At 40.9% G+C, this 22,861-nt stretch overlaps 2 protein-coding genes across 2 annotated transcripts in view; both read left to right on the top strand.

The window, feature by feature from the left end:
- ttc39a (tetratricopeptide repeat domain 39A) overlaps window positions 1-5,794 on the top strand; it is a 36,353-nt gene extending 30,559 nt beyond the window's left edge. Inside the window, exons 16-21 of the mRNA XM_080770071.1 lie at window positions 264-355; window positions 740-860; window positions 2,473-2,584; window positions 3,116-3,230; window positions 3,475-3,591; window positions 4,011-5,794. Of these exons, the coding sequence (XP_080626197.1) occupies window positions 264-355; window positions 740-860; window positions 2,473-2,584; window positions 3,116-3,230; window positions 3,475-3,591; window positions 4,011-4,125 (672 nt within the window). The 3' untranslated portion in view covers window positions 4,126-5,794. The remainder of the gene's footprint in view (window positions 1-263; window positions 356-739; window positions 861-2,472; window positions 2,585-3,115; window positions 3,231-3,474; window positions 3,592-4,010) is intronic.
- A 690-nt stretch (window positions 5,795-6,484) lies between these two features.
- Window positions 6,485-22,811, top strand: rnf11b (ring finger protein 11b). Its single transcript, XM_080771025.1, has 5 exons — window positions 6,485-7,061; window positions 16,955-17,124; window positions 17,564-20,236; window positions 20,303-21,380; window positions 21,438-22,811. Exons 1-3 carry the CDS (start codon window positions 6,942-6,944, stop codon window positions 17,733-17,735), a joined length of 462 nt encoding a protein of 153 aa, XP_080627151.1. The 5' UTR covers window positions 6,485-6,941; the 3' UTR covers window positions 17,736-20,236; window positions 20,303-21,380; window positions 21,438-22,811.
- The last annotated feature ends 50 nt before the right edge of the window (window positions 22,812-22,861 follow it).

Genomic DNA, 22,861 nt, shown 5'->3' on the forward strand with positions numbered 1-22,861 from the left:
TTCTCGAATGTTAATGTCAAGGATGACATTTGTAAAAAACCTGTAATATCCCAATGCGTTATGTGTGTCGACACGCAAATTGGGAACATATTGGGAAGTATTATATCAGATATCTTTCTCACAACAGAACCATAGGATTCACTTGTTAATTTGTCGCTATGCTTCATACTGGATAATTGTAGTGTTTGTAGCCTCTTGCCTGCTTTTATGAAGATTAAAAATAAAACTGCAGAAGTAACATATTTTTTTCCCTTCTCTCTCAGGCAACCTATGCGTATATGAAAGGCGCCTACCTCAGCATGCTGACTAAGGATGACTGCCTAACGTTCGGGGAGACTGAACTTACTCTGTTTAGGTACGAAGAGAAACATGAAACAGATCATGATGTGCAGTAACCACAGTGAAACAGGGATGAATCACTGTATTTTATATCGAGACTTGAGTCATTCCGAGTTAAGGGTAGTATGAGTACTGCAGAGATGAGATATGAAGGATGACGTCTGTTCTATCAAAACGTAAATAATTTACCTGCAGTGCTGCTCAAGACCAAATGTCACCTCAAATGCTGCCATAATTTGATGGTTAATGCTACAATAATCCCAGTGTCACTGAGTGTCTCCCTGTATTTAATATACCATATTCACTTTGGCCGGGATGTGGTTTCCCATCTCCCGAGTATGATGTAAGAACAAAACAAGTGAATATGATCAATAAATTGCATCATATTATCTATTCCCAGGCAGGTCCCAGGACTAAAGCAGAAAATAGCAGGGAAGTCTTTGCCAACAGAGAAGTTTGCTATCAGGAAAGCTCGGCGTTACCTAGCAGATAACCCCATTCCTCTTCCCGCTCCTCCTCTGGTGAGTTATGTTCTGTGATTGGCTGGCTGCCATGTCATACTACTGTGCAATCAATGACATTACAGTAATACTGCTCTATTTCAGTGGTTCTCAACCTTTTTATACCAAGTACCACCTCAGAAAATATCTGGTTCTCCAAGTACCACCGTAATAACTGATGTTAAAATACAGGAGCGTAGCGTCCCATCCTGTCCCAAGCTATGCACACTGTGCACTGTGCATTGCACAGCACTGCTGCTCTGACAAAACTCTGTCTAATCAGCACAACTGATGATATTTCTAATGTGATCAATCTGTTCTCAAATATTCTATTAACAGCTAGGTGTGCTGTCATGCTCATTTCAGCACGGCTGGAGAACCTATTTCAACTAATTGCTCGGTCAGAAGAACTACCTGTAGTAAAATAAATATTTCATTACACTCTTGTCTTGGGCGACTCCTCTGCGTACCGCCAGAGGTGGTCTCAAGTACCACCAGTGGTACACGTACCACAGTGACCACAGAATCACTGCTCTATTTAATAAAGTAATACAGTGTATTATATAATTGTGTCATTGGTTAAACAGGTTGTGTTTTCTATCATGTAAATGTAGGCTACTTCAAAACTCTTCAAAGTCGCTGGAAGGATGATGTAGAGTGGATTGTGTTCTCTGGTTGAGAATACATTTCACTGAGAACAAAATCAAATATCATAATATTTTAACCAAATACCATAATATCAATATTGAGATGATTAAATTGAAATGTGATAATATATCTATTTTATAAATTATATATTATATTATATATTAATTATCTATAATAATGGTCAAAATGGCAAAAATAGCTGGTTTAAAAGCTCACGATGTGTCACGTGTGTCATTTGTCAGCTTGTAGATCGGCTATTTTGCCATTTGTGACAATTTGTGACAATTTTTTTAAGTAAGCCATATGTGCTTAAAGGACAACTTTAGTTTTTTTCAACCAAGATTCATGTTTTAGGTTGTTATTAGAGAAAGTAAAAGATTAGTGTTATTTCTTTTTCATTTGCTGTTTTCTTTCGTTTTAGGGATTTTAGCTGTGAAGGTAGCCTACTGGGGGGAAGCCCAGTAGGCTAGTAGGCCCAGTATGTCATTTTGACACATTCAGTAGATCTTGTGATCTTTTGTTGCCAGATGTAATTTCCTGGGGTTTATTAGGACTATAGTAAATAATTAAAAAAGAAATCGCTATAAAATGTTGTAAAAAAATACATATATAGCCCCATGCTCGAATGCCCCCGCCCCCCTGTCAAAAACAGCTAAAATCCCTAAAACGAAAGAAAGCAGCAAATGAAAAAGAAATCACACTCATCTTTTACTTTCTCTAATAACAACCTAAAACATGAACCTTGGTTGAACCTTGCCACGTACACACACAATATTGTGATGTGCATTGCCTAGCCCTCGTTTAGATTGATACAATACAGATTATTGTTATTAATTAATGTGTGTGTGTGTGTGTGTGTGTGTGTGTGTGTGTGTGTGTGTGTGTGTGTGTGTGTGTGTGTGTGTGTGTGTGTGTGTGTGTGTGCGTGTGCGTGTGCGTGTGCGTGTGTGTGTGTGCATGTACATGTACATGTACATGTTTACAGGAGATGATGTACATCTGGAATGGCTATACAGTCATTGGGAAACACAAGGACCTGACTGAGGGCATGCTGAAAACCCTGGACGAGGCACAGGCCAAACTTGACTGCAATCCAAGTAATGAAAAACATTTCTTTTCAGTAGACAGTTCATGTGAGCATGAATCTAATGTAAACTGATTCAAACTTCTGTTATATTGTTACTGTTGGGCAGAAAACTTGTATACATGTCCAAAACTGTTAATTTTCAGGAAATGGAAATATGTTCCAGTGAATTCAATTCAGTTATTATTTTGTCCCAATCTTTGATTAATACTTTCTTTTGGTTAAATATTTATAAAACCCACATACAGACTTTTAAGTTGTTTCAACCTAACTTTTTGCAATTTGTCAAACATTTTGTGAGCTTGTAGATCGTCTGTTTTCTCTATTTTTTTTTAAATAAAATATAAAAATAGGGCATTCATTTATGGAAAACAAAAGGTTTCTGCCTGACAGCGACGACATATTCATGCTGCTACAGTATGTTGACACATTTTGTTCTATATATGAATATCCAAGGCTATTATGTCGATTCAATAGTATAGTAACTTACTGTAACAACAACAACTATACAGCAGCCTGAGTGAGTTGTGTTTGTTGTTATCAGGGACCGAGTTCACCATAGATGACCAGTGTCTGGTGAGTCTGCTGAGGGGACTGTGTCTCAAGCAGCTGGGGCACCTGGAGGAAGCTGAACATTATTTTACCCTTGTCCTCTGCAAGTAAGTCTCCCTCTCTCTCACACACATGCACACACACACACACACACACACACACACACACACACACACACACACACACACACACACACACACACACACACACACACACACACACACACACACACACACACGAGATGTACACAAGCAAAGCCAAGAACAACACAGGTACATAAGTGCACACCATAACAAGTAGAGGGCATAGCTCCTTATAATTTCTACTCTTGTTTGACATTGCTCCTTCCAGTGAAGGCCAGATAAAGTATGACCACTACCTGGTTCCTAATGCTCTGCTTGAGCATGGCCTGCTGTGTCTGGAACAAGGACGGATCGATGAAGCTATCAAACTCCTGGAGTCAGCCAAGTAAGTGTCACTCACAAGTTACGGAAAATATGCTTTTTGAAGTGCAAACAAATATGATGTTGTGTGTATGTTGAACTGCCAATGTTTCAGCTGCTAAGACACAATTATCTTTTTTTCAAGGTTGAAAATCTTCTAAGTACTGTAGGTGAACACCATTGGATGTTTCATGGTGTTGTACTTACTACATAATCAGTTGTCTAGTGATAGTCTTTCCACTCCCTCCCCACTGCTAATCTACCACGATCAAAAACCTTCAGTAAACAGAGAAGGTGTTAGGGGCAAGTCACTCTGCAAACTAAACAAATACTGACTACACTGTGTACTTGAATGTCCTTAACAAGGATACGTCACTTTCACATTTGAATTGTGACATTATACAAAAGTGTTAATTGATGTATCGCAAATGTACTTCCTTACAGGCAAAATTACAAAAACTACTCCATGGAATCCCGGACACACTTCCGAATCCAGGCTGCTCTGCACAAGGCCAGGGACAAAGCAGAGAACGGGATCCACGTGCCTGCCACTCCTTAACGGCCACGGACAGTACATCAGACCAGACTCATCCTCGTCCTGCCATCCCACAATGTAGCGCAGGGATGAGGGGGTGGGCCAGACAGAGCCAGATTACCAAACAACCCTGCTAACAAATCACTTGGATACTATAACGCAGAGGTTCATTTTCCTTTCCCCTTGTGGCCCTCCAGACCCAACTTTAAAAAACACTGCTATAGCCAACCAGCAACAACCAGTGCTCAACTGGCCAACAGGTCCCCTTCCTTTTTTTCAGTATGAATCGGCAATAATAATAAGAATGTACTTGAATATGGCGTAACACAGACATGTGACATAATAACATGACATCATATACAACAATGCGATACAATACAATATAACATAACCTACTGCAACTGCACCGTTCACAACATGACCTCTGTTCTGACCTCTCATTGAATGGTTTACTGAGTTTTATTTTTACTCTTTGTTTGTAGTTTTTGATAAAGCTATGTGGCCAAATATGGTAGGACTTGTTATGTCTTATCTTTACTGTATTTATGTTACATAATTCTAGTTGTGTTTTACTTTATTCAGTGATTAATCTTGTTCCCTTAGGCTTTTCATAATTTCCCTTTCACTGAACCATGTTCACATTCACACACGCACGCACACACATACGCACGCGTGCACGCACACACACACACACACACACACACACACACACACACACACACACACACACACACACACCTTATAATGTGAAATAGTTGTTATGTCAATGTGACATAATAATGATTGTTCCAGCCACTATATTTCGTATTATATTCACTGTCCTAAGCGCAGGCTTCATGCATGGGGCTATGTAAGTTAGCAACCATGCAAACTCCCCTGAGTAAAAAAGAAAAAAGGTCCATATGACATAGAGTGGGTGATATTTTTGTGTCTTTATTTATTAACGACAAATGGCCTTTTACAAAATTGTCCTGTTTTAAGAGGACAGCTGAACGTGTCTTTCAGGAAAGCAGACTCCCTCCTTTTCTCCTACTGGTGTGTGAGACAGACTCCAGCAGTACTTTTCTCTTACTGGTGTGTGGGACAGACTCCAGCAGTACTTGAGTTTGAACAAACAGGCCATTCAGGCAGATGCGGAAGGCCGGCTTGCTTTTCTGCCTGTTGCATAGTTAGTGGAGAAGCACTGAATGACAACCACTAAGGTCTTCCTCTTCCTGCTTTATAGAACCTAGTACAGCTCCTATATCAGCAATGCTTTACTAGAACCACCTATAGAAGGACTTGTATGTCATACTTATGTGTATAATACTATGCTGTATATGAGCAATGTTTATTTGTAATGATGATAAAACAAAATGAGATTGCCTTTTGTTGTTTGTTAGGTTTATTTGCTGTCAGGTGTCCTTGCAGCAGCAGTATCTGAAATCCAAGATCTAATATCATGTCTCAAATGTTTGGTTTAGAGCGCTGGTGATTCATTCATGACTATAGTAAGGCTTGGGATTGAGGCGATTGACTGAGAGTCAATGTAGTATTTTATTGTAAATGGTGGAGGAAATGTGTGCTTTACATAATAATGTGATCTGGAGCATTAGCAAATCAAATATTTTCTGATGATATTCTATTCAGCTTTTGTTTTGTTTTTCTTTTACTGATATAAAGAAATTCCAATCAAATGTAGTGGCACTGTGATGTTTCTGGTGGATATATTATATTCTATGTCTACGGGCCTTTATGGCTACAACTGAGCGGAATGACATTCCTGTACATATTGAATGATTGTGTATTTTGTAATTTAAGATTAAGTAATCAAATTCATCCCTCTTGTGTTGTCTTGTGTGGTTTCCGACCTACAGTATCATTTTCACCACAACTGGTTGCACAAAATGCACTACCACGTCATTATGTTTACAGTATACATGGGCAGAGATGGGCTTATCTGTTCTATAAGTTCTTATCACAATTCACTGGAAGAAAACACTAAACATTATTGACAAGCAAGCCAGTGCAACCAGTAACAATTGAATGTGTCATATGTTATTGGTTATTCCGTCATAATTGGTGACGTTAGAGGCATATCAGTCACTGGAATAGCAGGAACAATTAAAACAAGGGTATAATAACGCCTAAAGAACAATATGTCATGATATGTTATTGATTATTCCATCATAATTGACGATAACAGAGACCTGTCAGTCACTGGAATAGACAGTTCCAAATATACATGGCTTGGTCGTAGCTGTGTTTATGTTTTTACCAAACGACAATGTGAGCAGCGACGTAATTGGTGCTCGATGAGGGCTTCCTCGCGACGAAGAAATGCGATTGGTCCGTGTGATAGTGGGCGGGGTTTCGTGTTGCTACATCAGCCCTCCGCCGTTCTTCGGGAGATGGAAACTGGAAAGTCCCTGCAAGGGGGGTCTTCAATAAATAAAACGGCAACTACATTTGTCATTCCAAGTGATAAATATCAATATTTTCGCCACTTTACAGCCTCGAGGGGCATACGTTTTTGCACACGTGTCTCGGCCGTCGTTTGAACGTGCGAGTAAAAGTGTTATACGGATGCTAGCCAGCGTTAGCAGCCTAGCTCTTTGTGTAGCTAGCTGGTAGCTGAAGGAGGATGTTTTGTTTTTGTTGAACTGAACCGAAGCTCGTTTCTGTCGCCGTGGACGGATAGAAAAGAGAAAACGACACACTAGATTATCGTGGCAATTGGCATCATCGTACACGTTCACTGAAATATCAGTGAAATAAGTGGCCTGTAGAATCTGTACTCTGTAGGAAAGCGACACCCCGGAGAGAGCTTGTAGAGAGTTTGAACAAGAGGACGGAGAAAGATGGGAAACTGTCTGAAATCTCCGACCTCCGATGATATTTCATTACTTCACGAGTCTCAGTCGGACCGGGCCAGCTACGGGGACGGGGATCCCGACCTGGAGCCACCGCCCCCTTACCAGGTAACTTTGGTCAACTACCGTATGTGTTAATGTAGTGTTAATGTAACTTTGATAGTGTCCAAATGTAACCAAATAGACCATATGTCAATTTGTTTCATTTCAGAGTTGATACATTTATAACCCCTGGCCTAGACACTAGGCTGATTTGATTTGGAAGGTAGGTCTTAATCCAGCTCACATATCTGTTGGTAATCGCCTCACCTCTTGAGGTGAGAAGACCGTAGAGAGAAGACAGACATATGCTAAACTGACAACCAACAACATTCAACAATATCGTCCTATAAAAAATAAACCAGCCCATGATCTTGTTGTCTCCTACTTGCTTTTACAAGTATTGACACTAACCAATTCGTTTTTTCTGAAGGTCCTGCTTGAGTGTGTCCACTCACCACAGTCATAACACGGTTAATTCTTCATTGATATAATGGGACTAGAATTTATGTTCATAATTTATTTTGTTCAGTCTCTTCACTCTGCAAAGTGAATGTGCTGTTTTGGCCCAAGTGCTGTATACATATAATTTTACCGACCTGGAACAGAGTCTGATATTTGCTTAATGCGCTCTGTTCAAGTCAATAAAACAAGCCCACCATAGTTCTCTGTTTTGAGGGCAGTTTTGAGGAATGACAGTCACAACTTTATCAGCTGTTTGCTTCATCATTCTCCCTGGGGTAACGGCTCTTGTTTGTCTGATGTTTTTAGTTCCAGAATTAGATCATCCACAGATGACTAGGCCATAAATATTATACGATTTATATATATAGGCTATATATATATATATATATATATATATATATATATATATATATATATATATATATATATATATATATATATGTCTCCAGGCCAAACTAAGCTGCATCTGTAGATTTTAAGATAGTTTACATCTTTTTAGAGCATGGGAAACGGAATGTCAATGTAGCATCATGAGAACTCGACTATGGCTGAATCTGATATTTACAAACAAGCAGTCTTCTCCAGTAGCCTATTCTAAAAGTCCAAAAGATTCACTGGCCATCATGTGCAAACAGCATGTTGAGCTCAGTAAAGTTTATCCAGAGTTGTCTTTATGGTATTTTATTGAAAAGATGTTGCTTGAATCTATGAAAAAGTTGTGCTAATTTTTGTCCTGATATACTAGTATTGGTCTGGTACACAGATAAATGTGGTTAATAAAATGTTATTTTCTGTCAATTGTTGTTTTTTGGGGTTTTTTGCCTATTACGGTAGGTACTCACAGACCAATGGTATTTTAAGGTTACTTTAGAACATTTCCTGGTCACATAAATCTGCAGGTCATGGTTATGGGTAATTTTCATTGTTATCATTATGAATGATTGTCAGAATAAGAAGTTAAGATAATAGCTGAACCTGGGCCAGAAGTCCTTGTAATGCATTTACTTCCAGGACTTGCCCAGAGTATGTCATGTCTAGCACGCCATCAGTATGTAATTAGGCCAAACCAGTTGGCCCCTGTGCAATAGAGGGAAGATAGAAAGATAAATGTTGACGCACAAAGACCTAACCCTGCTTAAGACACAGCTTAGATTCTTCAGACGAACCCTGACTAAGCTTTCCACTATATGTTCAGAAAGTCATAACTTGTTTGCACTGACAGAAAATTGCAGGATTCCTGTTGAAGTGGTTGAAACAATGAGTTTTGTGTTCATAAAGGACTCTTTCAGACCAGCTGGGTCTTAAATCCTCTCCTGTTGGTTTAGTGACCGCAGTGGTCAGCACCTTTGGCATTCAAACCCTGGCTTAGGACTAGGCTGTCACAATTATTACATAATGAAACGGTAATCGCCTCATTGTGATCACAATTTTTGGAGATGATCACATTTATTTAGCATAACATTTGGAGATATACGAGACAGACTCTGTGCAGTCACTTTCAGTAGTAGAGCACTGCAGAGGGGATCTGTGTGTGACTGTCTGTCCAGGTGATGGTTGTTAATGCGTCAAGGAAGGCAATTATGTTTCTGCACTGTCAAATAGGTCAAAATCTATCCTAAAATGGCATCCAAGAAAGCTTTTTTAACTTTTTGTTAACTCGAGCTAGGTTCTAAACAAGAAAATATGTTTACAGTTGCTGCACAGAAATGTAGCACTTTTACATGAAACGTAATGCTACTTTTGCAAAAATGAAGTACATATGTTACATGGAGATTAGTAGCTCGGGGGGGATAAATCATTAAACAGATTTTTTGGTATCGTGAACCTAATAATATCGTGATTCGACTCATATTGTGTTGCGTTGCATGCCTAATTATCAACTCGGGCCAATTTTGTCTGCGTGTCAGTGTATTGGGTGCTTTTTTAAAGGGCACTATGTTTAAAGTGGTGCCTTTTTAGGCTGAAATTTCCAATTTCCCATACCCGGTCCAGAAATGGAGTAGACATGAAATTACACAATAAATCAGCCTACCATTCAATTGGCGCTCATGTACACACGTGCATATAATCAATCTTTTATGTTTCAAATTCTATTCTAGCTTGAACCTGTCTGTCAGTCTGGCTCTTATCAGAGTCAGACAGTGTGTTTCCTGGGATTCTATAAGTCTGGGATGAATCAGGGGAAATGGAATTCCACCATCTGGGTCTGAGCTCCTCTTTGCCTGTTTGGGGCTTGTGTGCGCCAGTGCCATTGTGTAATATCCTGGCTGAAAAACAGTGCACAGAGAGGCTTTCTGTACTAAGAGGCTTGTGCTTTTTTGAGTCATATATGGGACTGTACGGGACCAGAGTTTCCTGAAAGTAAGCATATTGGCCTAACTGTTTGATGAATGGATATTTGTGGGCTAAATGGATGGGGTCAGATGTACAAGCCCACCACTTAGGCTAGCAGACCATAAATTGGCTTGCCAAAATATTTTCAAATATGTGTCACCTTGGAAGGCTTAGAAGTGAGGTGCCTGTGACTGTGAGATAAGTCAGTGCATGTGCAGTCTGTGCACACTCACATGTGTCTGAGTTGACTGGAATGTTGTGTGAATGTTGCTTACAGACCTACACGTGTGTGTGTGTGTGTGTGTGTGTGTGTGTGTGTGTGTGTGTGTGTGTGTGTGGTGATTTGAAAGCAAGAGAAGTGCTGACTCATCACTCTGGGACTGGCTTACAAGAGATAAGGCACCCCTGCATGTTTGAGTGTACAGTGTGTTGTAGCCCCCTACAAAAGCCCCTGCCCCTGTCAGAGATGGGAGCAGTGACAGGAGTGTATTGATCACATTCAGTGTGTGGCACAAAGCCTGCCGTCAGCCTGCTTTATGACTTTAACTCTTTAACTGCAACTGTGTGTGTGCTATTGACCCCTGCAGCTGATGCTGATCGGGGTCACATTCACAGATCACACACACATTTGTGTCAAATTAGGACACACAGACACCGTTGCACCGCTCGGTTCACGGAGGTGTGATTTTTGTTCTGTGTGTGCGTGTACTTTTTGCATTGCAACCACTTCACTCGGACACCGTTTCTCTCCTTTTCAGCTTTGCTAACAATTCTGTGTTTGTGAAGACGAGGGGGGGTACTAGAGAATGATCCAAGACAAGACTCTGCGAAGCTCGAGATTAAATGATCCTTCTGAAATGTTTGGTGTCCTGAGGGTTACACACAAACATTCACAAGGGTGTGTGCCTGTGTGGTGGTGGGAAGACCATCACCAAAGCACACTGCTGAGCCTGGCTGTCAGCACTTTGCTTTGAGCCCAGCCAGCTCAGTAAAAAGAAGTGAGGGGAGAAGGTTTTCTTTAGAGGTGCTTTCTAATGAGCTGTCAAGTTTGGGCAGGGGGAGGCGAGGAGGAACAGAGGGGAGTGAGAGGTAGAGATGAAAGACGAGGATGGATTTCTGAACGGCTGAGTGTGCTTTTTGAAAAAAGGATGAGGCATTCACACTAAATCGATTTGTGCTCCACAAAGTTCCTTTAAAAGAAAAATATATAAATTTTCTCCAGATTTGTGAAAACAAAATACACAAGTCACATGCACCTGTTTTTCCTCACAAATCACAGCGTGGTGGGAAAGGAGTGCATGAACGTGTGTATCCACCTCCATTTTTACCCTTAATGAATAGATAATCTCCCACAGTTAATACCAATACCATCGTTTATACCCTATACAGATTATAGGGCAACAGATATGTTCATACTGAAATGTATTTCAGGAACTAGAGCCTGAGTTTTTATCAGAGCTGCATTAATTAATGATTGGAATTGGGCTACTATCATATCTCTGTCAATACCACACACAAATGTGGCACATCATTCTAATCTGTGCCCAGCGAGGCAGCCGACATAAAGGTATCCTTTTACCTTTTGGAGGGGATAGCTGGCTTAATTTTGGCTTGGAGGGGAAAGCTGGCTTAACTTTGACTAAGTAATGCCATTCAATAATGTGGACTTATAGTTTTTATATAATTGGCCCTACTAGTGACTGTCAGTCTGTCAGACCGTCATGTTAACCATAGAATGTGCATGCAAGCACAAGCTGTGCAATACATCGATTTTGGCTGTATATATAGGCTATACATTTTTTTAAATGTGTTGACCATATGGTGCTGACCAATGTTGGGCCCATAGCCTACATATTTTATGCAAGGTTTAGGACCATTAATTGATTCAGCATGAAGACTAAAGCATGCAAAATGCATTTACGCTTTGATCCCGACCCTGATAAGTCAGCCTGTCACTTGACTTGAGAATAGTCATAGAATATGCTCAAAGTCACGGTCAAAAGATATTATGAATTCCTACCTAAGGAATGGTCAAGAATCTCGGTACGCTCCAAATATGAGCGAATCTGGGCCGTAGAGTGTGAGTGTGATTGTTAGAGTGAGGGCATGCGTTTCTACTTTTTACACACGTTAGAGGTAAGATGTGTACGTACATTTTCGATGGGGACTTAATATACTCTGCCTGTCTGTAGCATTGACTTCCTGCCTTTACTGGATTGATGAAATAATGTGATACACACATGCTATTAACTTCACCGTCATCCCTTCCTGATGCAATAACAAACACTTCCTTTCCTGTGATGCTAATGTCCATCCTCTTTCTCCCGATTGTTGCCTTTTATGATGGTATGTTACTATGTTAATGCATGATCTATGCTGAGTGCATGCTCAGCTGTGCACTCTGCATTGTGTGCAGGTGTCTGCACTCTGCAGGTCAGTTGGAGGAGGGCTTAGTTACTGTGTGGGCCCCTAGACCGAGGGTTAAGATTTCAGTTCCTGCAAGCGCTTCAGTTTCTGGTGTACTAGTTTTGCATAAGTGCACATTAAAGCTGCTTAGGAACTTGCACAGCATTGACTGCTGCCAACAATTGGGTCACAATAATGATGGCAAATGATAATAAAAAAATAATAAAAATATTACTAAACAACTTTGGATAGCTGCTCGACACTTTAGACAGCTGACCAGACACACAGCCTGGACTCCCATAGAGTTTGCATTGCGCCTCAGTTTCCCAGAAACCCTAGCAAGCCATGTGACAGATGTTTTTCCAGTCACATCAGAATGCATCACACTCGGTCCGTTAGAAACCCTGTAAGTTTTAAAACGTATTAAAAACGTGAATTAAACAATGAAAACATAACGTGTGGAACTCGTGATTGGGAGGGAAGCTGTTCTACATCAATTAAGTTGTGTAACTTGTGAATGGGACGGAAAGTGTTAATTAACCTTGAGAAAGGATCATGGTACCTTTGTTAATAATATCAATTATTAAATAGTAATGATTGGACAAAGGACAAACAAATCTTGATGCAGCTGGTTAAAATATGAGTCATAAAACATTCACTTGTTTTACATGGGATGCCCATAAAGCAGGGGGATATCTGGGATATTGTATTCTCTCTATCTGACATGCCCTTAACACTGACAAGGGCTGCTGCAGATCATTTGGTGTCTGTCTAACTGACTAAGGTGGACGAGTGAGTGGCGGCGTGTCTGTATACCAATATCTATGCATGTCTGGGTGGAGACCAGAGCTACTGCATGCTGGTATTGAACTTGTGGGCTGAGAGTGCCCCGGTCTATCTCACCGCTTCCCCTTCTCCTTTCTCTGCATTTCCTTCACTTAGTGTTAGATGAGAGATAGCTCAACTATGTCCCCTCAGTAATCTCTCTCCTCTTGTTCTCTTAACTTCTCATCAAACCAAGTTCATCCAATGGAAGAGTTGTCTCAGACCAGCTGACACTGTGTGTTTGTTTTCTGGTCAACCTACAGTATGGTCATCTAATCATGGAACAGTTGTCTCAGCCCAGCTGACACCGTGCATACATGGAGAGAGAGAGAGTCATTATGACAAGTTAACAGAAACGCGATGCTGACAGGGACACACCCCACACACAGCACCCAAGCTACAGCTGCTACCATAGCTTTTATTCCCTGCCCTGGCCTCGCTGATGGCTGCTGTCTGTTTTTGACACAGACAAGTGGCACGGCTGTCAGGAGAATGGCAGACAGTGGGGACTGGAACAGAGGGCGGCCGTGACAAAGCTTCAGCTACTAAAACCATGCTGAGTCATGGCTTTGAATGTTGTACTACCGAAGTACCTGGCTGCTAGCTAGCCTTGGCAGTGGCACCTGTTGTGTGTATGAGCTGCAAGTATTATAGTGACCCTATTTGCAGAATGCTCTGTAGGTCTCATAGTTGGTCCCGACTCCCTCTGGATGGAAAACATGGAAACTGGAGAGATCTGTTGTCAAATGAAATTCAAAATATACTATAAAAACCATGCAAGTTTATGCACTTCAGCTATTGAACTTACTCAGCCCATAAATGGTTATGCCTGGCTGCCTATATTTGAAATGGAGCAATAAAAAGCCACATTAAGGTGGCGTGTATGCCATTTTAAAATCTAAAATGGTAGCATGCAGCCACTATACTGTCCCCAATATAATTGGTAAGCACTACTGTTTGTGCTCCTGAGTGATTCAAATACATTTTGGATGCTGGAACATGACACAAACGGCACTAATCTAACTGATTCATAATGTGTTGGTAATACAGAGGTTCTGCCGGCAGCATGCATCAACAACGACCAGCTGGGACGTCCGCGTGGAGTACAGGGAAAACGCTTGCCTCACTGCAGAGACCTGAGACCAATTCCCGGCAGTAATGCCTCCTGCTTGGCTGGGTGTGCAAACAAACAATGGGCAGTATTTGTGAGTGTGAAGGTGGCAGGGAATTTAGTCCTTGTCAACTACACTATTGACTGGTTGGTCAGTGTATCGTTTCAGCAGGGATGGGAACTGGGGGAAATGGCATGAACCTTAGTACGTACACCGTACTCTCCCCCTGGAGAAATGCCCCAGTACCAGATGAAAATAAGTGGCTAGTGGATGAGACATTTGGCCAATAGCAGGGGTTGACGGGGGCTACTGCCGTAGTACCCAAGTGGTGTGCAGTGGCTCGTGTTGCGACCATAGGTCACAGATTATTATGAACACCTGATCTTGATCTGACCTCATCAAACCCTGTACAGTGTACACTGACACGCTCCATATATGGCCAGACCTCATTAAAGCCTGTACACTCAAGACACTGCCCACGCTGCCACTCTTAGATCTCCATATATGGAGCTGACCAATTCTGACATTCCATATGTTGATCTGACCTCATCAAACCCTGTACACTCGAGACCATACAGTATATGGCCAGTACATGATTCATTCCATATGTGCACCAGCACTCGCCCAGCAGTATACCAGTCTGCTGTCATACAGGCAGATGCGTGGAAGCGGCCCTCAGGGCGTCTTGGGTACTAAATGACTATACAAACGTCAAACGGTTATGAATTATTGTTTCATTTACTATATTAGTAATTTCTCAAAATCCTATACCCTAAAACAAATATTTTTTAAACGTGGTATCCTGATTTTGGCCATGTTATAGGTAAGAGTTCTATTAACTGAATGAATTTATTTTGTTATTTCTTGTGTTGATATTTTGACTTGCCATTTCCATTCCTGCAAATGTTGATTTAACCGATCTTGATCCATTCGTTCGATCCAAACACTAAAAATAAGCCTGTATTTTGAATAATCTGTCTAGCCGTAGTGCACTTGCCACTTGGGCTGTGTCCTTGAAAAAAGCAGGGGCTCGCAACTCACTTCATAATGCTCCAGAAAACCGTGAGGTCATTGTCAAGTAAGATACTTGACAATGACCTCACGGTGCCTGCTGTGTCACTGAATAAAAGTTTTCTGGAGCATTATAAAGCGAGTTGCGAGCCCCTGGTTTTTATTACACTTTTTGGCCTTTTACATTTTAAAGGAATCTAATACTGAGCTTTATGCAAAAAAAAAAGTGTGCCAGGCTGAAGTCCTTAATGATATGAATGTTATGCTGGTATCATGGTATTGGTAGGGTTAATCAGTGCCAATATTATGAACTGACTATTGTGTGCAGTGAGTTTATATTGTGTCTCTGTCTGACTCAATACACTCGGATACTGAAACTGGTTTGGTTACACTACACTACAATAGTTCTTCATTCAAAATGACATTGCTGACAAACATGATGAGTCTTATTATTTGTCACTGTCCAAATCCGTTTCAGGTGTTGGGGGTTACCTTTTCTCAGCTCATGTGAACCAGACTCTTGTCCTAAGATAAAAACCTAGTAGCGTCCCTGTTCTGGGGCTAACATTTTGCAAGCAGATCTACAAGCTCCGGCTCGTGACACGTAAGCTAGTAGATTTGCAAAGATATTTTGTGTGTTTTGGAAACACTTTTTGTGTCATTATTACTGTTCATGTTGTCTTAAGAGATGAACATTCACTGCTATTTTCAATGAAGTCGTGACTAGAAGTGACTGTAGAAGTAACTAACTAGCCCATGTAGGTTAAAGGAAACACTGCCACCCACTGGCTCATACAATTGGTTCTATTCTATTCTAAGCCTTTTAGTCCCAAACACCTTTTTCAGTGGCAAATTCCTTCTGAAATAACATAATTATTTATCTATGCCTATCAAAATATGCTATTGTTTCACAGTCATCTAGTTTGAGTGTGACGAAGTGTTGTGTACCCTGTCATGTCGGTGTTTTAAAACGAAACACTGAGGAGCAAAGCTGTTGTGCAGACTAAAGAAAGGCCTTTTCAGATGGGAAGCAACTTCCTCTTTTTAAGAGAGGAAGTTTATTGTTAGATTCTTCTGCCCATACTGGCAAGTTCAGGATTCAGTTCATTGTGTATTTTGACTATAATTAAAGTAGACCAAAGTGAGGCATTTTGTTGTAGTTCAAAATGAAACTCTTGCTGAAGTATTTGGTGGAGAGAGGTCTGACTAGCAAGTTCTCCAAATATAACAAATCACATGGCTTATTGTTCTTCTAACCCTTTGCACATTTTTCATACAGAGGCGGGAAAAATATGCAAGGGATTTCCCACTTGTCTCAAGTACCATAATGAAATGTACACTTGCTCACTTATGTCAGCATGAATCTCATGGCAAAATGATGGAACCTAGTTGAGTTTGTGCTCAAATGTTATTTCCCTCTTGCCACTTCATGCACTTTGTTTCTATCATGTTTTGGTCTGCCCTATTTTCATAAAATACTTCATTGCCAGAATGTAATGTAGTACATCGGAATCGGAATTGATCAAGACGCTCATTTGAAATATGCTTAAGAAACGAGTTCAGTCAATTCATTGTAGCACAATTTCTCCAGTTTCTCCCTAAAATGAAACTGAAAGGAATGTATTAGGGGTGCATGACCAAAATAGTTTTGGAACCGCTGCTCTAGAGGACCATATTAACCTAGGACTGCACATTAATCAAATTTAACTTCTGTTTAATTTGAGTTGTGAAGACACGGCCCTATATAATTCAATGGCGGAACACTGCTTTGATCGGAGTTCATGAAACTCTTCATTTCCCCTTTTGCAGGAGCAGATACATGTACCTGTGTATCACCCCACGCCCAGCCAGACCCGCCTGGCCACCCAGCTGACCGAGGAGGAGCAGATCCGCATCGCCCAGCGCATCGGACTCATCCAGCATCTCCCCAAAGGGGTCTACGACCCGGGTCGTGACGGCTCTGAGAAAAAAATCCGAGAGTGAGTATGACAGAACTCATTACCTTTTACAGCTGGAAACTAGTGTGCCCAGTCAGCATTTCTCTAACGTGCAAACCTTTTTAAAATTTGTATAGTTTTAGTTTTATTTTTTTCCGGCTGTAGAAATCGCCGGCACAACGCTCTTCAAAACCATGTGTATCATAGTGGCTAAATTTCCTACGGTGTGAGACATTAGGGACATTTGCTGTAAAGGGAATATTCATACACTGTTGAGGTGAAAATAGGACATCAGTGTAAACACATTTCTGCTTAGTTCTATAGGGAGTCCCTAAGGACTCAACTGTAACATCTTTACGCATACTGTAAGTACACTTTGTCAGACGGTTGGGTTGTGTACTTAACTTGTCATGATGCAACTAGTCCAGCTGGTGAGATATCTTGCGATATCTTATCTATATGTCTGTGTTCCCCTGTGTAGGTGCGTTATCTGTATGATGGATTTTGTGTACGGGGACCCCATCAGGTTCCTGCCCTGCATGCACATCTACCACATGGATTGCATAGACGACTGGCTGATGAGGTCCTTCACATGTCCCTCCTGCATGGAGCCTGTGGACGCGGCGCTCCTCTCCTCCTATGAGACCAACTGACTCAACACACATGCCCACAGAATACAGACAAAATACGTGCACATGCCCACAGAATACAGACAAAATACGTGCACATGCCCATACATATACAACCTACACATTGGGTGGGGAAAAAACTAGTTTTGCCTGACTGTCCACTCTCTGAACCCACAGACTGAGGAATGGAGTCAAAATTGCGCTTGGAATGCAGTGCAGCTGACCTGGCATGAGTGTGTGTGCGGGAGCGAGCAAACTTGTTTCTGGTCCTCAGTAGTCCTGCTGGACAGGGTTGTCTGTGGGTGGAGGGTTATAGATGTGGCAGGACAAAGAGACTGGTTGTTAAATGTCAAGATAGAGGTTTAAAGGACGAGAAAGGAAAGAAGGAGGGGGAAACGGAAGAAGTGGATGAACATAAAAGGACCCTTGATTCTCGATAATTAGAAAAAGTGTATAATTTCAGAATTTCCTCATTTTATTAGTGTGGACACGTACACGCTTCCCTTATGATCAGATGGAATAATGCAATGTGCTGAACAATGAACTTCTAGCCACCATCACCATCAGAAAGTGCTTTGTGCTTCTTAGGACACTGAAGCATGACATCTCTCCTAATGCAAGAGCAAGAGTGGCAAACTCTTGGACAACAGACAATAGATATCTGCCCTAATACAGATGCCTGTTACACAATCCTATCTGCTGAAAGACTGAGGAAAATTTGTGATTTTAAGACATAAAATAGGATTCTACTCACACAGGCGGCTTACATGTCAGTGTGTATATCTGAGAACAAAATGCATTACTGGTTGGTTGGTTGGTTGGTTGGTTGATTGACTGACTGACTGACTGACTTTGTGGAATACGGTATGTTATGATTTTGTTCTGTGAGTCAGCATAAGGGCTCTGTTAAATCCTCACCAACACAAAAAAGGAAGTCCTGACAAATTGAAGTATGTAGTCACCAATGTAACGTATAGCTAGCATACTACTAGTACTATGAAGCTATCTGCTGTTTTTCATGACTTGTTGGTCATCCGTGAGGCTGCAAATGATTGGCCAAAGCACAAAGAGTTATGCTAACAGATTGTCTACATATGAATGATGCACACGTATTTCATACAAATCAAGATAAAGATTTGCACTTCTTCATTGGATTCGAGGATGAGTTCAGCATATGCATACAATACTTAAAAGGGAAAACCACTCATTTACAATGTTGAACGATATCATTAATATTAGAGGAGTTGTGTGGCAATAAATAAAATAAAAGTCGTCCCCCGTCCCCCCCCATTCTGTTTAGCCTACAACTGGAGGTCTAGAACTTGGGGTCATGTGATCAGTGACATGTTTGGTGCTTGTAAAGCAGTGCACATTGAGGCGAGAGCATGGCGTTGTGGCGTGAGGTGCGTGGAGGCTCGCTGTGGCGTTTTGAGATGGCCGCCTAAGGGAGCAGCAGTCTTGCTCTGTGCTAAGGAAGTGGCCAGACGGACAGATAAACAGACTGACTTTTCTTGAATTATTCATAAGATAGTTCAATGTTGAAAATGAGTGGTTTTCCCCTTTAATGTTGAAGTGGTGAATGTTTTCCCACATACTGTAGTGTACACTATCAATACATTGATGCTTGCCATAATAATGTCCCAAGAGCAGCATCCCCATATTTGTTTAATGTTAACTTCAGCCCTGTTCTGTAAACTATGTCAACAGCCTTGCAATTATGAGAACAAGGCTTTGAAACTTAGAATGGAGGTGGTTTGTACTTTGTGGTCATCCTGTTTTTGTTGAACTTTTGCTTATTCGTGGAACCAGTTTTAAAACAAACATTGATGACTCTGGAAGATGGGCTAGCCACAGGTTGCAGGAGTTTCATCAGGAGTTTAAATCTGACTGTTAGACTGTGAGTGAGCAACTGGAAATGCAGGCAAATTGTGCATTGAATTACTAACCTTACTGTGTTGACAAAATGTTCTCAGTTTAGTCATGAACATGTAGAATGAATTGCTCTTAATTGAAAATGTAATTTAAATCACTGAAGAATAATGAAAAATAATTATAAAAGTGTTTATAGCCCAAAACTCTGTTTAGCATAATTTATAAATAGTAGGACATGAAATGGCAAAACATTACTCATCCCCTTCAACAAGAACAATGGTTCAAGGTTTTTATTGTCGCAATGCACTTACAATACAGCAGTGGCAACATTGCTCTCAGTGAAATTATTGTACTTCAACAGTGTGGATAAAATAAAAGATAATCAAAGAAATATAGCAAACATTACAAATCTGACCCACCAGCCTTTAGTATTTTTTGCAAACGTGTGGTGTACATGTGCATTACACTAGAATAGACCGGGTGAGCAGTGAGGGTTAGCGCCCCAGCCTTTGTCCTCCGTGAGGAGGAAGCCCAACAACCCTCGGTGAGGCCTTTGGGAGGGCCATGCAAGCAGCAAGCGGAACCGCAGCACCATGACCCTGCGGAACCATTGCCCACCACTCCTGAATGAACTGTCTGGTGCTGTGACTCTGGTGCAACGCACAGCAGGTCCTCGCTCTACTCCTGGTGAGAGCAGGAGTGGACCTGGTGAGACGTAGGAGGGGCCCGGCCAGGAGACAACCCAGAGAGCCTAGTCCCTCCATGTGCCAGAAGTGTACCTCCCAGCCCTGGCAGAGTAGTTCTGGAGTATAGTTCCAACGGATTGTGTGCCCCTGATTTTTCCCTTGTGGGACTGATTGAGGGTAGCTACTGGGATGTAAGTCAGGACTTGATCACTCCCGGCTGGGTCGCCTGAGTGAGGGGTATGATGTTGAGAGACCCGAAACCCCGTTGACCTCAGGATACATCACTGAGGATACGTCCCAGGTGCATCCATGCGATGTTTTAGTTATTGACTAGGTGAATTATGTGTGGAAGTGCAAGTGGCTTTCTCGTCCCTTATGTTGTGCTTTTATCTCCTTTGTTAAGATGGAGCCACATTGCCTTAGATAGAAGGACGGTCATATGTGGGTCGGCAAGGGTTGCTCTTCGCTGCTAATGTGTAGAGAACAGGCTCAATAACTGAAATAAATGCAGTGGGAGTAGCATGTTAGTAATGTCATATGGATATCAGGAAATGATTACATATGACAGTGAAAACAATAGCCCTGTCAAAAATTCAAGATAATTGCAATAAGCCCATGTTTCTGTCTGGTCCTGTGGCAATCTTTTAGAGTTTCCAGCAATTTATGGCAGCAATGTATGCTGTGGTAAAGCCAACTGATGACAAGTGGCACTGGGGATCCAGAAAGTTAAACTGATTCTGTTTCGGTTCTACCATGATTCCCCAAAGATCATTGACGGGGATGTTAACTTATTCTGAATGATGCACACGTGTCATTGTTGACTCATGAACATGAATGATGCTCTTTCAAGCTATGATTATACAAATATTTTTTAAAGATATTTCAGACACCTGCAGTTGCTGCTCCTTTGATGGTGTACATTCGACTGGTGTTGTGGACTAACAATTTAGTTTGAGCTTTTATACCCAAATTAGATTTTTATTATAGAATATGCTAATAGCTCTCTAAACATAACATCAGCCTTCTTTTCAGTGACCATGGAGCTTCTCCAAAAGGCTAGATCTGTCGATACCTCTTGTCTAGCTCTGGTAAAGATCTGTCCATACCTCTTGTCTAGCTCTGGTAAAGACATGCAGTCAAATCAAGACTCCATTGTCTTGGATCACAGAAATTACTTAAGTCTGCTAAATGATGGCATGTTTGCTTTAGTTACAGGTGTGTGTGTGTGTGTGTGTGTGTGTGTGTGTGAGAGAGAGATTGATTGTGTTTGTGAGCTTTCCTTGTTTCTAAGCATACATATGTACTACAGGCAAATAATAAATAGCCAATGCAACCACATTATAATGTTGGTGCCAGTTGTCTCTTGACAGTTCTTTTGTTTAGTGGTTGGTGCCACTGCTTACTGTGGTCTAGTCACCACTCACCAATCCCACTGCATTGTTTCAAACTAAAGGTCAAGAAAAAGTCACAAGTGGTTAGTGGTAAATGTCAAATCTTTTACTCTGGTAAGTTATGGTTAAACTCTTATGTGTGGTGTTTAATCTCGATAGCTTTCAAAGGGAGCGGCAGACAATATAACATCCGTGGTAAATGGTAATGCAAAACTGATCTGTCACCAGGAAGTCTTCACTTCCTCTTTTCAGAGTATTTGACACACTGCAGTAGACTTACTCAATGTTAGTGAGCCTGAAAATCAAATGTATTTCGAAGAGGAAGAGGAAGCGCTTCAGAAGAGAAAGCCACAGTGTGGGTTTTGCTCAGTCTGTTTTACACACTGCAGTAGACCTGCTCAAGTGAGTCGGAAAATCTATTTTATTTCTTACATAGTACAAACTCTCAGTAGTGGTAAAAATGTTAGGCACCATTTCCAGGATAACGACGTATTTGTATATGCATGCAAATGCAACAAATATGATGATATAGACAACATGGCATTTGTCATATGCCATAGACTGCATTTATATTATAACTATCTAGCTTTGCAGCAGTTATGGTTAGGACGGCATGTAAACACACAGGTTTTTTATCCTTTTTTTTCTCCAAACAATAGTGTTAACCTATAGATCCAAAGATGATCTGGTCTATTTCATTGTGAATTTAAAGGATTCAATGTAGTGTTGTCCTTTAAGTTAAATCCTTCAAATTCACCCATTTCCATCCTATATTAATATAATTGGTATACTGGCTACTCTGTGTCTCAGTCAGAGGAAGGCTGGAAGGAGTTTTGACAGTTCAAAAAATTATCTGCCACTGTCATCAGTAGGCAAGAACGGTAATTTCAAACAAGAACAAGGTTTCAAATGTTGCCGTTTTTAAAAAGGTCATTATTAATGCAAAAACAATGGCTTTTATTTCAGAGTGCCAACTTTCCAGAAAAAGAAAGCTGTAGTTTCTATATTAACTTAGAAGCCTTCACTTAAGGAAAAAAACACATTATCTTTGAATTTGCTATACTCAGTATGTTTTCTTCGGACCATGTTTGAACTACTGCCAACCAATCTCACTTTCTGTTCATTTGATTTATTTTACACTATTCTTTCAAAAGCAATTCCTCAATGAACAATAGAATTTGAGTATTCAAATACTGAATGC

Source organism: Protomyctophum bolini (genome assembly GCF_963924005.1).
Source record: "Protomyctophum bolini genome assembly, chromosome: 8".
Lineage (NCBI taxonomy): Eukaryota > Metazoa > Chordata > Actinopteri > Myctophiformes > Myctophidae > Protomyctophum > Protomyctophum bolini.

Coding starts and splice junctions, on each gene's coding strand:
- rnf11b (XM_080771025.1), top strand. CDS start 6,942: ATGGGAAACTGTCTGAAATCTCCGACCTCCGATGATATTTCATTACTT. Junction 7,062..16,954: donor AGCCACCGCCCCCTTACCAG/GTAACTTTGGTC, acceptor CCCCTTTTGCAG/GAGCAGATACATGTACCTGT. Junction 17,125..17,563: donor TCTGAGAAAAAAATCCGAGA/GTGAGTATGACA, acceptor TCCCCTGTGTAG/GTGCGTTATCTGTATGATGG.